Here is an 18,580-nt window from a genome sequence, read left to right on the forward strand (position 1 = left end):
GCCTTTCTTATTGGAGTCACATCATATTTATGTATGTTTCAGAAAACTGACAGTTGTATCACATTGACTTCTCCATTGTCGTCGTATATTTTCCACCTTATTCTGATTTTTTTTTAAAATGTAGGTCCTGTCCCTTTTTTGTTAAGTTTGTTCTTAAGTGTTCTATTGTTTTGTTACTGATGTGAACGAGGTATTTTTATTCCCATTTCCATTTCTGTTTTCTTATTGCTAAAGGGGAAGAAAGCCATAGATTTCCTATACTTGTTAACACATTGTTAATATATATATTTTTTTAACTTTTTTTTTTTTTTGCCGTACGCGGGCCTCTCACTGTTGTGGCCTCTCCTGTTGCGGAGCACAGGCTCCGGACGTGCAGGCTCAGCAGCCATGGCCCACGGGCCCAGCTGCTCCGCGGCATGTGGGATCCTCCCGGACCGGGGCACGAACCCGTGTCCCCTGCATCGGCAGGCGGACTCTCAATCACTGTGCCACCAGGGAAGCCCCATTGTTAATATTTTTAACAACATGAATATGGTGGAACACTTGAAGTAATGTTTAATACAAGAAAAAATAATTGAGATTTTGTAAATCTTAGAAACTACGTTTTCCTTTTTGCTATCATTTTCTAATGCAAACTGAACATTGTATAGGTGGAATAAGTTCCATTTTTGAAACAATACAGGAAGATATTAATTATATATTATAATATCTCTTGGGATAATACTTTTCTTAAATATTGAAAGCAACGTTGTGTGCTGTCCTGGAGAAATACAAAAGAAATTAAGATACTGTTGTTATGTTTGTTCTTTAATAAATCTCAATTTTTTTGAGATTCATATAATCAGTTTTGACTACTTGCAAATAGATTACAATCAATATTCTTACGGATTTGGTAAAGTATTAAATATAGTTTTGTATCTTGCCTTCCTTGATTGAAAATTACATGAATTATTACATAGAACTTACCTGTGTAACTGCCACCCAGGTTGAGTGCATTATGTTAACTTTTTATTTTGAAGTAATTTCATACTTAACAGAAGTAATTCCATTCTGTGAGACTAGTACACAGAACTCCTGCATACCTTTCTCAGAGTATCTTTAACATTTTGTCACATTTGCTTTATCGTTCTTAATCTCAATGGAATATGACACTTATGTATAATATACAAATAACAGTCCATTTTCTCCTTGGAAGATAGAAAGATAGAAGGCAAATGTGGAAAAATGTTATATTGGTGAATCTGTACACATACTGTTTTTCTGAAGTATTTGAGAGTAGGTTGTGCATTTTGGGGTGGGTTACTAGATAAGTAGATATTGTGTCCTTTTCAGGGTTGTCAAATATTAAGGCACATGATGTCAATTTCTTTCACTTGGATAAGGTATTAACCAGTTTCTCTATTATATCATTATTGTTTTTCCTCTTGTAATTAGTAATTTGTGGGAAATTATTTTGAGAATGTAAATATCTCATTCCTTAGGAACATCTTCCTTACGTGTGGAAATCCATGATTTTTTTTAATCAGTTTTTACTAGGATGGTTGTTGCTCTTTAAAAAAATTTAACATTCTGTGTGCATTTCCTGTGTCATTAAAATTTTTTGAAACCAATTTTAATAGCTGTAATGCTGTTCTGTTCTGTATCTAGCAACTTTATTAGCTATTACCCTATTTTTGAACATTAGTACTGTTTTCAATTTTTTGCCACTAGAAAAGTTTCTGTGATGAACATCTTGGTATGTTAATTGGATCTGATTTTTCCTTTTTTCTAGATCTCTAGAAATAGAACAAAGAATTATTTTGAAATTCTTGATATATATTTCTGAATTCAGTAGGCAATTTTTTGAGATACTTGTTAATTTTACAAGCAATACATGTTCATTATAGGACAGTTAGGAAACACAGATAAGCAAAAAGAAGAAAGTAAAAATTTCCTTAATTCTGCCTGTGATTTAAAACCACTGTTTACTGTCTACTATTTTACTGTATTTGATCACTTGGTTAATGTGGTGACAGCCAGCTGTTTCTTTTTTAAAGGTACTTTGTTCTTTTTGCAGTTTCCAGGTAATCTGTGGGATACTTTGGTACTGTTGGAAAATCCTTTTTTTAACAACCTTTCACTTAAATATTTTAATATCCATTGATGATCCTTGCTTTATCAGTTATTTTGTGAGGACTTAATAATGGTGAATTTCTAATTCTGTCATGCCTTCTACATTTATTTGCTGACATTATTCTATAAGAAGAATTTTCCTTTACCAGCTGGGGATCAACTATAATTTTTTCTTATAGGCAGTTAAACATGCTTTCTCTCTCTCTCTCTTTTTTTCTTTTTTGGGCCGTGCTTCGTGGCTTGTGGGATCTTAGTTCCCCAATCAGGGATTGGACCCAGGCCTTTGGCAGTGAGAGCCCAGAGTCCTAACCCCTGGACTGCCAGGGAGTTCCCTTTTTTTTCTCTTTAAATACCAGTTTCCAGAGGAAGGAATTGGTGTCATATCTGCATCATTCTTAATTATTTCTGGGCTAAAAATATGTATTTTTTTAATAGGTATGCATTTTAAATGGTTTTTGTAAATGTGTCATATAGTGCTTTAGGAATGCACTTATAATCACTTTTAAGTTATCTGTGCAATGAGTTCAGAAACATTTATGACTATTAGAAATTAATAGATACCTTTGTATCTTTTGATTTTACTTATATTTTCCTGCTTTTAATACATCCACCAGTAAAGACGAAATATTAAAAAGACTCAGAAATATCAAAGAGGTGCAAAGAATTTACATACTCTATATTATTATTATTTTAAAATATTTATTTATTTACTTTTGGCTGCGTTGGGTCTTAGTTGTGGCACATGGGATCTTTCATTGTGGCGTGCAGGCTCTTCATTGCGGCGCGTGGGCACTCTAGTATAGCGTGTGTGCTTAGTTGCCCCACAGCATGTGGGATCTTAGTTCCCTGACCAGGGATCGAACCCATGTCCCTTGCGTTGGCAGGTGGATTCTTAACCACTGGACCACCAGGGAAGTCCCTATATATTCTGTAAACACTTCCTAAAAAGATTCTCTTTCAAGCAGTTGTTTTGATAGTTTTGTTTTACAGACATAATTTTTTTTTAAAACATACCTCACCTGACTCTCAGAACTAACTGCCTTTTGGAATAATTGGTATGACTTAGAATGATTTTTTTCATCTTATTTATAAATTTTTGTTAAATAGACTGTCAAAAATTCAAATTTAGGTAAAGGGAAGACTCCTTCAAAATCTTTCTCTTTCATTTGGGCCTGTCATTATAATTAAAGACCCTGGCAGTAAGCTCTCGAATATCACTAATGATTTTCAACTTGAACTCAAGACTTAGCAAAAGAATTTATTTAATTCAATTGATTGATAGTTCTTTACTAACAATGCAGAACATTCCATAATCTTTTGAAGAATCCACTGCTTCTAAGAGTTAGCCACGGACTTTCCTGGCAGTCCAATGGTTAAGACTCCCTGCTTCCACTGCAAGGGGTGTGGATTCGATCCCTGGTCAGGGAACTAAGATCCCACATGCCACCCTGAGGCCAAAAAAAAAAAAAAGAGCCATTCAACCTTCAAGAGTGTAAGATAGTCATGAGATCTATTGATTTCACTATTGGGGATCTTTATTATGTTCTGATTCTAAAATGTCAAATAGCATTTGAAATTTAATTACACTTATGTTTTTTTTTTTTTTTTGGGTTCGCGGGCCTTGCACTGTTGTGGCCTCTCCCGGTGCGGAGCAGAGGCTCCGGACGCGCAGGCCCAGCAGCCATGGCTCATGGGTCTAGCCGCTCTGCGGCATGTGGGATCTTCCCGGACCGGGGCACGAACCCATGTACCCTGCATTGGCAGGCTGACTCCCAACCACTGTGCCACCAGGGAAGCCCTACACTTAGTTTTAACCTATAAGAAGTCGATTTGAAGAATCTTAAGGTTTAGACTGAGGAGAAGAAATGGGAATTGATAATGACCAATTCCCTTTTCACATCCCTACATGCATAATATCCATCAGTTCCCTGTGGACATAGTCTTTTATCTTACTACCCTAGAGTAAATATTAGCTGGTATTTTTACTTTCCACAGAAATCTTTGGCTTTTGAAGCAGAAGGTGCTTTCAGACTTTACTGTCAGTGTGGCTGTAGGTATATGTGCCAGGATTATGGACCATGTAAAAGATGAAGAATTGTGGTTTATTTTGCTTAAAGATTGATCTGAGAATAAAGCTAGTACTCTTGTGCCTAAGATGATTTATTCTTAGAATGTTTGGATTCCTGGTTTTCAGGAAAGATTTTTGGACTTTTGGGAGAGACAGGGCTAGAGTTACAACTAGAGGTCAGGAGATTGTGGCTTGTCTGTCCGAGCATGGAGTGAGCAACTATAAGTGTACTGCAGCTGAAAAAGGTTGAGTCACATCTTCAGAATATACTTTTTTTTTTTTTTCTTTCTTTTTTTTTTTCTGTATGTGGGCCTCTCACTGTTGTGGCCTCTCCCGTCGCGGAGCACAGGCTCCGGACACGCAGGCTCAGCGGCCATGGCTCACGGGCCCAGCCGCTCCGCGGCATGTGGGATCTTCCCGGACCGGGGCACGAACTCGTGTCCCCTGCGTTGGCAGGCGGACTCTCAACCACTGCGCCACCAGGGAAGCCCTAGAATATACTTTTTAAAGGATTTTATCCTGTTATTTTCTGCTCTGAGGGTGTTTGTTTGAATACTTTGATTACAAGTTGCCTCTTAGTTTTTACTATTCCTATAAAAGTAATTGATAACACATTTAAGTATGTAAGGGGTTTAAAATTGACCTTAAACTGATAATATTTCAGTTTTCTAATAACAGCAGTAGATAGATCCAAAATATATTTCCAAACAGTAAATAAGCTATAGAAGTCTCTGTGACTCTTAAATACCCTCAATTTCACATAGAACAGCTCCTTTGGGCCTTTGTAGCAAATCAGAGGAAGTAGATGTTGGCACAGGTAGCTGCTGCAGTAAGAAGTAATAATGATGAACTTGATGCTGACACACAGAGAAACTCTGAAAGCATTTTGGGGCATTAACTTAGGGGGCTGTAGTTTAAAGCAGTTGGGTAAACTCTTTTTTATAGAGGGTCATATTGTAAATATTTCAGGTCTTGAATGTTAATTCACTTCTGCTGTTGTAGCATGAAAGTAGGTATAGATGGTATATAGATGAATGCGCATAGCTATGTTGCAAAAAAATGTTTTTTTACCTTTATTTTTTAGTTTTATTTTTGTTTATTTATTTTTGGTTGCATTGGTTTTTCGTTGCTGCGCACAGGCTTTATCAGGTTGCAACGAGTGGGGGCTAGTTTTTGTTGCGGTGCACGGGCTTCTTATTGCGGTGGCTTCTCTTGTTGCGGAGCATGGGCTCTAGGTGTGCAGGCTTCAGTAGTTGTGGCATGTGGGCTCAGTAGATGTGGCTCATGGGCTTAGCTGCTGCACGGCATGTGGGATCTTCCTGGACCAGGGATTGAACCCCTGTCCCCTGCATTGGCAGGCGGATTCTTTTTTTGTTTAATTAATTAATTTATTTTATTTTATTTATTTTTGGCTGTGTTGGGTCTTCGTTGCTGTGTGTGGGCTTTCTCTGGTTGTGGCAAGCAGGGGTTACTCTTCCTTGCAGTGTGCAGGCTTCTCATTGCGGTGGCTTCTCCTGTTGCAGAGCACGGGCTGTAGGCACGCGAGCTTCAGTAGTTGTGGCTCGTGGGCTCTAGAGCGCAGGCTCAGTAGTTGTGGCGCACAGGCTAAAGTTGCTCTGCAGCATGTGGGATCTTCCTGGACCAGGGCTCGAGCCTGAGTCCCCTGCATTGGCAGGTGGATTCTTAACCACTGCGCCACCAGGGAAGCCTGGCAGGTGGATTCTTAACCACTGTGCCACCAGGGAAGTCCTGTTGCAAAAAAATTTTATTTACAAAACAAGTGCCAGGCTGGATTTGCCTGCAGGCTGTAGTTTGCTGACCACTGGCTTTGAGGCAAATGAGAGTTATTTCTTGAAGGCATCACTTTTATACTAAGTGTAATTTATACTTCCGTGATCACTGACTTGTGAATTCTGTATTCAGTATTGCTTAAGAATCTGTGAAAGCTATAACTTCAAAAAAGATTTTCACTTGAAGCAGTTATTATTTTTGAAATGTACTGCTTAAAAAGGGACTTAGTAGATCTTCTCATTTGCAAATACTGAATATAAAAATCTTTGTTATCCTTGGCAGTTTTAAAATATGAGCCATCTCCTTCAAGGAAGATTACCTCTAATATATATACAATTAGAAAAATCCTGCGAAAGCACATAATATTTTATGTTTTGAGAAAGGTATATGCAGGTTGCCAGGTCAAGTCTTTGGAATTAGTACTTGCCCTGTTGGTGAAGTTAAATGTTAATATTTGGTGCATCCTTAAAATTTATATTACCTCAAGGGGAAGGATGACTTTTTTTCCTCCCCTCTGCTTTGTTTCTAGGACTCTTTTCTGATTTTTCTGGTTCTCTACTTTTGTGTTATTTTATGTGGTGTAGGCTATTGGTCCCTCTGACTGTGAATAAAATCTCACTTGAGGATTGTTTTTTTTCTAAGAGTCTTACAAAAGGTTTAACTTGATTAGGTTTGGTTGTACCTGTGTGGGTACTTGTATTTCAGAAACTTTGCCGACTTTTAATAAAAGAAACTGAGTATGTAATTTTTTTGTCCAAAATATCTTAGTGTATTTTTATCTCTCAGCTGTTATGCTTATTTTGCTGTTTATTAAATGACTAATGCTATACTATGCATACTATAAAGGCGAACAGCTGCTTGGAGAACTACAAGTGAAGAAAAGAAAGCATTAGATCAAGCTAGTGAAGAGATTTGGAACGATTTTCGAGAAGCTGCAGAAGCACATCGACAAGTTAGAAAATATGTCATGAGCTGGATCAAGCCTGGGATGACAATGATAGAAATCTGGTAAAAGGGATATGTTTTTGTAAGAACATGATAAAAAAAATTGTTTAGAGCTAACTCTCCAATTGCAACGTATGGCTTTCATTATATAATGCTTTGCCAAAAAACTTTAAGTGAAGGTTCTAGAAATACCTTCTAAATTTTTGTAGTGTCGATGTAATGAGGAAACCATAAGAGGACATTTGCAACTTCATTCACCCTATTTTGTACTCATGTACTCTTATGTGTACAAATGTACACATTACTGATTCTTATTTTCTGTTTGGAAATCTGTTACTTTGCTATCCAGTAAATCGTATTAAATTAAAATTCTGGGACACAAAACATTTATAATGCAATGAAGAAATCAATAAAAGTAATTATTTCTCCGGCTTTCCCCTTGAGAAATAATAAGCTATAGGGCAACTTAATACTCTGATCCCAAGAATATTCAAAACATGCAGCATTGAGAAAATAAAACATAATCAGCATTTAAATTAGTCTAAGTCAAGAGTCTTATTTCCGGGTAAATCAAGTTGAAAGTGGATCGTGTTTTTCTGTTTCTCCAGATTTCTAGTGGAATTAAATTCTCTTTATTTTTTAGAGATGAACTACTGTGTTCATAACGTCAAAGGACTGTTATTTAGTCACATGCAGAAAGTGCTCAGATCACTCCCAGAAAGTAATTTAAGAGTTTTAGTAAACTTTTTGGAGTTGATGAACTGTAAGGTATATACGGGTAGGAACATAAAAGTAAACAAATTCCTTTTTTTTTTTTAAGTGAAAAGTTGGAAGACTGTTCACGGAAGTTAATAAAAGAGAATGGATTAAATGCAGGCCTGGCATTTCCTACTGGGTGTTCTCTGAATAACTGTGCTGCCCATTATACTCCCAATGCTGGTGACACAACAGTATTACAGTATGATGACATCTGTAAGATAGACTTTGGAACACATATAAGTGGTGAGTTGTTAGAAATAATTCCCACTCCACCCTCCTCCTGAAAACTCTAGTCTTGTCCCTGTTGGGTGGGGCTGTAGATACTGAACTCTCACGTTTTCTTCTTGATGCCTCACTTTTCAGTAGAGCTATGTTGAGGTAGATTTTGAGATTTACTTTAAAGCATCCTACTTAGTGGAGTACAGTGAAAACTGTTGGGTAATTGAGGTTTATTACCTATTGTATCAAGGCATGAAAAATAGAATCTTACGTCTCATTCAGTTCATTGTTGTAGACATTTTTTATTCATATAACAACAAAAAGTATTTACTTAGAACCTTTGAGTTTACCAACCTTTATATATAATTGTTAACTTTTCTATATTCTCTCCCAAACCCTGTTAGGTAAGTACCTTTTACTTTCCCTTAACAGGTGAGAAAGCAAAGCTTAGGTTTAAATACTTACCTGAGGTTTTACTAAATTGGAGAAGCTAGTCTGATGGTTAGTGTCCTGTGGACCTATACATTTTCTCTGCCCACTGTGCTGTTCCTTAGTTCCCCAGGCTTTTCTCACTTTGATTTGTTTCTGTTTATATATTTTTTATAACTGCCTGGGTGAATATTGAATTGGTGCTGTCTTGAAGTAGTATATACCAACCCTGGAATTAATTTTTTCATTTCAAAACCTTTGTATAACTTATTTACACTTTTTTTCCCTTTGATTATGATTGCTGTCTGGGTACTTGATGTGCTGCCTTCATTTGAGCCCATCATTTTTTTCTTTTTTTTTTTTTTATTTGCGGTACGCGGGCCTCTCACTGTTGTGGCCTCTCCTGTTGTGGAGCACAGGCTCTGGATGCGCAGGCTCAGCGGCCGTGGCTCACGGGCCTAGCTGCTCCGCGGCATGTGGGATCTTCCCGGACCGGGGCACGAACCCATGTCCCCTGCATCGGCAGGCGGACTCTCAACCACTGCGCCACCAGGAAAGCCCCTGAGCCCATCATTTTATGTTTCTGTTAACTAGCAAGGTTAATTAATAGAGTAGATACTATAAAGTAGATCATTTGACTAGCTGATAAGTAAACTTAAAGACAAATTTTCTCTTTCAGGTAGGATTATTGACTGCGCTTTTACTGTCACTTTTAATCCCAAATATGATACATTATTAAAAGCTGTAAAAGATGCCACTAACACTGGAATAAAGGTATGTGAACTGTAAGCGCCATTTCATTCAACATATTTTGAGCACTTTATAGCCTGTTTGGGTTATGTAAGACTGGTCCACCACCCTTAGGGTTTTAAGTGGGTTATTGTAATACAGTGTATGGAAGGCTTTTATAGAGGAAGTCATTTCTGCTTGTCCCTTATTTTAAGATATTAAGAAGTTAAGTTGCTGTAAAATTTTGCACTTTGAATAGCAGAGTATACGTGATTCTGTTTTTAGTGTGCTGGAATCGATGTCCGTCTATGTGATGTTGGTGAGGCCATCCAAGAAGTTATGGAATCTTACGAAGTTGAAATAGATGGGAAGACATATCAAGGTATGTTCTCTAAAAATGCATCTTATTTTGAAATGTCTGTGACCTTGGCAGAAATAATTTTGCAAGATAGTGTTGAGTTCTTTCTTTAGATCAGCTGCTTCATCTTTATCTCTTGGGAATTGGGAACATAAAGAGGAAAAACAAGGGAAATGACCTGTTCATGGTAGGAATTCTGTGGTAGCTAGCTGGTGGGAATTGTTGTCATCTACCCTGGTAGCTGATAAGAAGACACCTGGGAATTTATCTCAGGATGGCTGAAATGTAGGCTAGATTTTTTTTTTTTTTTTTTGCGGTACGTGGGCGTCTCACTGTTGTAACCTCTCCAGTTGTGGAGCACAGGCTCCAGACGCGCAGGCTCAGTGGCCATGGCTCACGGGCCTAGCCCCTCCGCGGCATGTGGGATCTTCCCAGACCGGGGCACGAACCCATGCCCCCTGCATCGGCAGGCGGACTCTCAACCACTGTGCCACCAGGGAAGCCCAGGCTAGATTTTCTGTGACTAATCACAGGCTCAGACAGAAGCCAGAGACCCTTTCCATTGATGACTCTCCCCACCATTTTTTTAAGTTGAATTCAAAATTTAGAGGCTAGTTAATTCCTTGTGTGTCCTTCCTTTAATCTTATTCCCCTTGCTGCCTAGTCTTTTCCAGCCAGTGCCTGTGTACACAATCCCAGAGTCACCTGTGCTTTCTCATGTTGTCAGCCCAGCCTTTCTCCAACTCCCAGGGTTTATCTGACCACTCTCCAGCCACCGTTCTCCTTCCTAATCTGTGCTCATGCTGTCTGTAACTCCTGTCTTAAAAACTTTCTTATAGAATGTTTCCTACATTTCCTTTAACCAAATCCTGACTCCTTTGTAATCTAATTTAGCATGGAGACTCTCAACGCTTCCTTGTCCCTCAGTAAATTCACATCATTCACCATTCTTTGCATTCCCCTGTAGATACTTTTGGACTGTGGTGTTCTACCAACTGCACAGTGGTTCTTCCTCTAAGACCTGACACAGAGCCTGTCCTTGTTGCTCTCTTGCAGATCCTTAAACCTGTGAATGTCTGTACAAGTCAAAAATTCTTAAGACTTCTCACACTTGGATGGGAGGTGTTACGGGCTAATGAAGAAAACATGCTTTGGGGTTAGGCAGGTCTGTCTTAGAGTTTAGATAAATTCTGTCACCTCTAAGAACCCAACTTTCTTTTTAAAGAGTTTTTTCCTTTAAAGATTTACTTTTATTTATTTTTGCCTGCATTGGGTCTTTGTTGATGTGCACAGGCTTTCTCCAGTTGTGGCGAGAGGGGCTGCTCTTTGTTGTGGTGCATGTGCTTCTCATTGCCGTGGCTTCTCTTGTTGCGGAGCTTGGGCTCTAGGCACGCAGGCTTCAGTAGTTGTGATTCACGAGCTTAGCTGCTCCGCGGCATGTGGGATCTTCCCGGACCAGGGATCGAACCGGTGTCTCCTGCATTGGTAGGCGGATTCTTAACCACTGCACCACCAAGGAAGTCCCTCTAAGAAACCCAGGTTTCTTTGATTGTAATACGATTCAAGATACCGTGTTTTGTTTTGTTTTGTTTTTGAGAAATATAAATTTTATGACAGTGCCTGGAATTTATTAGTATTCAACAAATATTTGTTGTTTCCCACCCTCAGTTTTGAGATCAGTGCCACAACAAATATGTATTCACGTCTCTCTCAAATCATCTTTCCCTTCTATTTTCTCCTAATTCTACAACTTTGGTTGACATGTGGTCTGCCTTTCAAGGTATATTAGGTGACAATATGACTTAATGTTTAGTCGCCACATAGCAGTTCTAGCCTGCAGTGTTGGAACCCTTAATATCTACTTTCTTACCTCTTCCACTAAGCCAATGCAACATTTTAGGTTCTATTTTTTCGGTACCCACCTTTTTATACCAGTTATTTTGTTGATCAGGGTTCTTAGTTGAGGGTGACAAAATTCATTTTTACTAGTTTAAGTGTAAAGAGTATAGACAAATCATGATATTGGGAAGATGAAGAAATGGACTATAGGCTGAACTTTAAGAAGCAATTCCCAAAAACCACATTACAGAACCGGACCAGGCCATCAAGGGAGTGGTTTTATTTACCTTGATCAAGAAGCTATAGAATTGGAAAATTACCTTTATAGCCGTTTGTTCCAGAATTAGCCTGCCACTGTACACAACCTGTATACTATAAAAATGGATACCCCTGAGCCCTGCTTCTTCTATGTAACTTAGCTATATGTGTTAGGTTGGTATGGCTAAGAAATCTTTTTATTTAAATGTGTTTTTGGTTGACCTGGAGGGTCAGTTTGTCAGGTGTTAGAGGAATAATAATGCTTGCTGAATTTTAAAATAAATTTAGCTTATCATTTATATAAGAAGGAAGTTGTTTTTTAGGAGCTAATTAAGAGTCTTATTTTTCTGTACCACCCCCTAAATTTGTAATGTGCTTGTCATTATTAAAGATTTGAAAAACAACTTTGCTACCTAATTCTGCCCTAGAAGAATGGTAACTCACACTGAAGATTCTAGCACTGTAGAACTAGATTTTTTTTCTTTTAACGTTTATTGTAGAATATAATAAAAACTGAAAATACACACAATGTAAAACTTCAACTGAACAATTGTAAAAGCTATGTAACCTTACCTCTTTTTTTTTTTTTTTTTTTTTTGCGGTACCTCTAACTGTTGTGGCCTCTCCCTTTGCGGAGCACAGGCTCCGGACGCACAGGCTCAGCGGCCATGGCTCACGGGCCCAGCCGCTCCGCAGCATGTGGGATCTTCCCTGGCCGGGGCACGAACCCGCATCCCCTGCCTCGGCAGGCGGACTCTGAAACACTGCGCCACCAGGGAAGCCCTAACCTTACCTCTTGACAAATAGAATACTGCCAGCATTACAGAAGCCCCCCCTATTCTATATACCCCTTCTCAGTTACATTACAGAAGCCTTCTTCTAATAAGCCACTATCTTCAGTACTAAGGATTGGCATTTCCTTTTCTTTGTCTTTACCATCTGTTATGCATCCCTAAACATTAGTTTAATTATGCTTAATTTTGAACTCTGTGTGTGTGTGTGTGTGTGTGTGTGTGTGTGTGTGTATGGAATTGCACCGTATGTATATAATTGTGCCTTCTTTTGCTCATTTGGTTTATTTCAGGTCAGTGTATCTGTAGCTTTTCATTTTTATTGTTGAGTAAGTGTTCCATTGTGTGAATGTACTCAACAATTTGTTTATTCTGTCAGTGATCCCAGGACCTTGGGATTGTTTAGATTTTCTTTTTTAACATTTGAAATGACGTAATAATAAAATTTAAGGTTTTTTATTTCTGTTATTTTGACACAGAATTCTCATTTTCAAATTACCTTTTGGTCCATAACCATGAAAATACATATTTTTCATGTTTGTAATGCTTATATACATGATATTTTATGACTGTATTTTTATTAACAATAACTCCCTAGATGGACCCCCACCCATCATGTCCTCATCACATAGTTTATTCTTTTTCCATCATTTTCCCTACTCCTTCTAGTTTTTAATCAGTAACATTGCAGTATCCCAGTAGTTTCCCAGTTTGTATTTAATTATCTTAATGTGGGGTTATTTAATAGAGCCATACCTGTTTGTGTTTTTAGAGACCCTGAATAACTTTTTTTTTCCTGTTATGCCAGTGAAACCAATCCGTAATCTAAATGGCCATTCAATTGGGCCATATAGAATACATGCTGGGAAAACCGTGCCCATTGTGAAAGGAGGAGAGGCAACAAGAATGGAGGTATGTATGCCATTAACACTGTTCTTTTGTGAAGCATTTTGACTTTTTTTTTCCTACCAAACTATGAAGCTAGTAGTAGTTGAGTATGTAGTATGTTGAGCAAAATTAACTTGCCATCCATTCTCACCCCGACAGGAATTGGGCTGTGTGAGTGTGCAGATTGTGTCTGGTCAGACTGGGGCTCAGTCAGCTGTGGAAGTGAGGCATGTCAAAGGTTCATTCAACACTTCGTGAATATTTACTGAGCATCTCATAGGTGCCCGTCTCTTTAGTAGGCACTGGAATGTATTCAGTAGTAGCAAACAAAATTCCCTGCTCATGTAAAACTTAACATTTTAATAGATGACACAAAGACCAAAAGTGCTAAGGAGATAAAGCAGGAAAAGGTAGATAAGGACTGCCAGGTATGGGACTACTTCAGCCTGAAGTTGAGATGGGAATTTTAATTAGTTCTGAATTTCTGAATTTTTCTTCTCTACCCTTGACCCTTATATATATTTTTAGGAAGGAGAAGTATATGCCATTGAAACCTTTGGTAGCACAGGAAAAGGCGTGGTTCATGATGATATGGAATGTTCACATTACATGAAAAATTTTGATGTTGGACATGTGCCAATAAGGTGAGAGACTATAGTTTTTATATGACTGATGAGTTTCTCTTCCCAGTTAACAGCATTTTAAAAAGTGTGACGGACATCCACAGTGGCACATTCATAAATGCACAGTTCTATGGCCTAAAAATAAGTTCTGTGGATTTCTATAATTCAGCAGAAAAATTGTCCTGTTAAAAATTTTAACTGAGATGAGAATGATGTAAGTATTCACTTCATATCCAGTTTCCAACAAGCATAATAATTTCAGAGATTATCATTTTGCTGGCATTCCTAGGTTTTTGTTCTTCGTATTTTCCCATTGGTAAACTATATTTATTTTTATTTTTTTTAACATCTTTATTGGGGTATAATTGCTTTACAATGGTGTGTTAGTTTCTACTTTATAACAAAGTGAATCAGTTATGCATATACATATGTTCCCATATCTCTTCCCTCTTGCGTCTCCCTCCCTCCCACCCTCCCTATCCCACCCCTCCAGGCGGTCACAAAGCACTGAGCCGATATCCCTGTGCCATGCGGCTGCTTTCCACTAGCTATCTTCCTTACGTTTGCTAGTGTGTATATATCCGTGCCTCTCTCTCGCCCTGTCACAGCTCACCCTTCCCCCTCCCCGTATCCTCAAGTCCGTTCTCCAGTAGGTCTGTGTCTTTATTCCTGTCTTATCCCTAGGTTCTTCATGACTTTTTTTTTTCTTTAATTCCATATATATGTGTTAGTATACGGTATTTGTCTTTTCTTTCTGACTGACTTCACTCTGTATGACAGACTCTAGGTCTATCCACCTCATTACAAATAGCTCAATTTCATTTCTTTTTATGGCTGAGTAATATTCCATTGTATATATGTGCCACATCTTCTTTATCCATTCATCCGATGATGGGCACTTAGGTTGTTTCCATCTCCGGGCTATTGTAAATAGAGCTGCAGTGAACATTTTGGTACATGACTCTTTTTGAATTTTGGTTTTCTCAGGGTATATGTCCAGTAGTGGGATTGCTGGGTCGTATGGTAGTTCTATTTGTAGTTTTTTAAGGAACCTCCATACTGTTCTCCATAGTGGTTGAACCAATTCACATTCCCACCAGCAGTGCAAGAGTGTTCCCTTTTCTCCACACCCTCTCCAGCATTTATTGTTTCTAGATTTTTTGATGATGGCCATTCTGACTGGTGTGAGATGATATCTCATTCTAGTTTTGATTTGCATTTCTCTCATGATTAGTGATGTTGAGCATTCTTTCATGTGTTTGTTGGCAGTCTGTATATCTTCTTGGGAGAAATGTCTATTTAGGTCTTCTGCCCATTTTTGGATTGGGTTGTTTGCTTTTTGTTATTGAGCTGCATGTGCTGCTTATATATTTTGGAGATTAATCCTTTGTCAGTTGCTTCATTTGCAGATATTTTCTCCCATTCTGAGAGTTGTCTTTTGGTCTTGTTTATGGTTTCATTTGCTGTGCAAAAGCTTTGAAGTTTCATTAGGTCCCATTTGTTTATTTTTGTTTTTATTTCCATTACCCTAGGAGGTGGGTCAGAAAGGATCTTGCTGTGATTTATGTCATAGAGTGTTCTGCCTGTGTTTTCCTCTAAGAGTTTGATAGTTTCTGGCCTTACATTTAGGTCTTTAATCAATTTTGAACTTATTTTTGTGTATGGTGTTAGGGAGTGATTTAATCTCATACTTTTACATGTACCTGTCCAGTTTTCCCAGCACCACTTATTGAAGAGGCTGTCCTTTCTCCACTGTACATTCCTGCCACCTTTATCAAAGATAAGGTGTCCATATGTGCGTGGGTTTATCTCTGGGCTTTCTATCCTGTTCCATTGATCTATATTTCTGTTTTTGTGCCAGTACCATACTGTCTTGATTACTGTAGCTTTGTAGTATAGTCTGAAGTCAGGGAGCCTGATTCTTCCAGCTCCATTTTTCGTTCTCAAGATTGCTTTGGCTATTCGGGGTCTTTTGTGTTTCCATACAAATTGTGAAATTTTTTGTTCTAGTTCTGTGAAAAATTCCAGTGGTAGTTTGATAGGGATTGCATTGAATCTATAGATTGCTTTGGGTAGTAGAGTCATTTTCACAATGTTCATTTTTCCAATCCACGAACATGGTATATCTCTCCATCTATTTGTATCATCTTTAATTTCTTTCATCAGTGTCTTATAATTTTCTGCATACAGGTCTTTTGTCTCCTTAGGTAGGTTTATTCCTAGATATTTTATTCTTTTTGTTGCAGTGGTAAATGGGAGTGTTTTCTTGATTTCACTTTCAGATTTTTCATCATTAGTATATAGGAATGCCAGAGATTTCTGTGCATTAATTTTGTATCCTGCTACTTTACCAAATTCATTGATTAGCTCTAGTAGTTTTCTGGTTGCATCTTTAGGATTCTCTATGTATAGTATCATGTCATGTGCAAACAGTGACAGCTTTACTTCTTCTTTTCCGATTTGGATTCCTTTTCTTCTCTGATTGCTGTGGCTAAAACTATGTTGAACAATAGTGGTGAGAGTGGGCAACCTTGTCTTGTTCCTGATCTTAGTGGAAATGCTTTCAGTTTTTCACCATTGAGGATGATGTTGGCTGTGGGCTTGTCATATACAGCCTTTATTATGTTGAGGAAAGTTCCCTCTGTGCCTACTTTCTGCAGGGTTTTTATCATAAATGGGTGTTGAATTTTGTCAAAAGCTTTCTCTGCATCTGTTGAGATGATCATATGGTTTTTCTCCTTCAATTTGTTAGTATGGTTTATCACATTGATAGATTTGCGTATATTGGAGAATCCTTGCATTCCTGGAATAAACCCCACTTGATCATGGTGTGTGATCCTTTCAATGTGCTGTTGGATTCTGTTTGCTAGTATTTTGTTGAGGATTTTTGCATCTAGGTTCAACAGTGATATTGGCCTGTATTTTTCTTTCTTTGTGACATCCTTGTCTGGTTTTGGTATCAAGGTGATGGTGGCCTTGTAGAAGGAATCTGGGAGTGTTCCTCCCTCTGCTGTATTATATTTTTATTTACTTTTTTTTTTTTTTTTTTTTTTTACTTTTCGGAGATGGTTGAAGTGTCTACTTTTTGTTCAGGTCTTTCAGTTTACTGCCGAAATTTCCCCCAAAAGGGAAATTCCCACCTTCATACTATTGATGAGTCTGTACTTGGAATTTAACACACACACGCATAGACACATAAAGATAAGGTAGCCTTCATCTGGTCTCCTATTCATCTGCCATCTATAATTGGGTATTATACATTCTGGTTTTTGAATGTTGAAAGAGGCAGCAAAAAAGAGTTTTTTGAACTTTAATTACTAAGTGAAGTCATAGCTTTGGTTTGAGTTTTCCTTAATGAGGGAAATGAGTTGCTAACTTTTTAGCCAACTATTAATCTTGGATTTTCTTGTCTTAGGCTTCCAAGAACAAAACACTTGTTAAATGTCATCAATGAAAACTTTGGCACCCTTGCCTTCTGCCGCAGATGGCTGGATCGTTTGGGAGAAAGTAAATACTTGATGGCTCTGAAGAATCTGTGTGACTTGGGTATTGTAGATCCATATCCACCATTATGTGACATTAAAGGATCATATACAGCGCAGTTTGAACATACCATACTTTTGCGTCCAACATGTAAAGAAGTTGTCAGCAGAGGAGATGACTATTAAACTTAGTCCAGAGCCACCGCAATACCTTTTATTTTCTAAGCTTTGTTGGAATACATTATACCAGAATTAATTTGCAACCTGTTGTCTTTAACAGTGGACCTATGTAATACTTTTATCCATGTTTAAAAAGGAAGGAATTTGATCAAAGGCAAACCATTTAATGTAATTAACCAAGGAAAAAGCTTTCAGGACTTTGAAATGTTAACTGTTTTCCTTCTGTCTAGGAAATGCTATAAAGCTCCAATTAATTAGGAATGACCTAATACATTTTGTTTCAAACACCTAAGAGATGCTTTTCAGATATTTATATTGCCATATTCTTAATTGAATGCTTTGAATGACCACATCTAGTTCTGCACCTATACCCTCTGGTATTGCTTTTTAACCTTCCTGGAATCCATTTTCTAAAAAATAAAGACATTTTCAGATCTGAGAGCTATATTTCAATGTCTGTGGTTATAATTCTGTACAGGAAATAGTTTAGCTTAATGTAGGAAAATGTAGAGCCTTTTATCTGGATTGTAGACCTCCACACTGAAACTTTTCTTCTGACGTAGTGGCTAAAACAAGATCTATACATGCATAAAGTGGGAGGAGAATCTTCATAAATTAATATACAGCTTTAGGCATATTTTACCTTTATTTTCTTTTTAGGACCATATTAGTCCTCGTCTCTCATTTTTCTCCTGACATTGGAAAGATCTACTTAAAACATATTAGTAGGAACATTGTACCAACTTAAAACCTTGATTTACTAAAATCTCAACCTTTAGATCCTTTGTCCAGTGGTAGTTATTTATTGAGAAATGTATTCAGCTTAGTAAGTGAAAAGGGCACTTAAAACCACACAAATAAAGAAAAACAGGAGTACTTCCCATGTTTGGATCTTGTTCTAGTTAATTTTTAGGCTTTTTCATTAGTGAACCAAATTCTCTTAACACCCTGCCCCTGTACTGGCTTGAATTCATAACATCGTGGGCGGTATTTCAGGAAGTGAGGTTATAATGATGCTCATAGCAGCTAAGTGCAGAAGTTAAATGTGAGATGCCTAATACTTGTTTGAACTGAGCCCCCCACAGTTCTTGAGCAGATTGCTTGAATTC

At 37.8% G+C, this 18,580-nt stretch overlaps 1 protein-coding gene across 2 annotated transcripts in view; it reads left to right on the top strand.

Moving 5' to 3' along the window:
- The window catches only part of METAP2 (methionyl aminopeptidase 2), a 30,512-nt gene extending 12,594 nt beyond the window's left edge, over positions 1-17,918 (top strand). The window contains exons 5-11 of one of the 2 annotated variants that reach the window (XM_029206134.1): positions 6,818-6,979; positions 7,737-7,918; positions 9,003-9,097; positions 9,338-9,434; positions 13,107-13,210; positions 13,715-13,830; positions 17,225-17,918. In XM_029206134.1, coding sequence (XP_029061967.1) covers positions 6,818-6,979; positions 7,737-7,918; positions 9,003-9,097; positions 9,338-9,434; positions 13,107-13,210; positions 13,715-13,830; positions 17,225-17,477 — 1,009 coding nt within the window. In that variant the 3' untranslated portion in view covers positions 17,478-17,918. The remainder of the gene's footprint in view (positions 1-6,817; positions 6,980-7,736; positions 7,919-9,002; positions 9,098-9,337; positions 9,435-13,106; positions 13,211-13,714; positions 13,831-17,224) is intronic. The other variant, XM_029206135.1, reaches the window with a different exon arrangement.
- Positions 17,919-18,580: the final 662 nt, after the last annotated feature.

Source organism: Monodon monoceros, unplaced genomic scaffold, assembly GCF_005190385.1.
Source record: "Monodon monoceros isolate NGI ecotype Baffin Bay Population unplaced genomic scaffold, NGI_Narwhal_1 Super_Scaffold_6, whole genome shotgun sequence".
Classification (NCBI taxonomy): Eukaryota; Metazoa; Chordata; class Mammalia; order Artiodactyla; family Monodontidae; genus Monodon; species Monodon monoceros.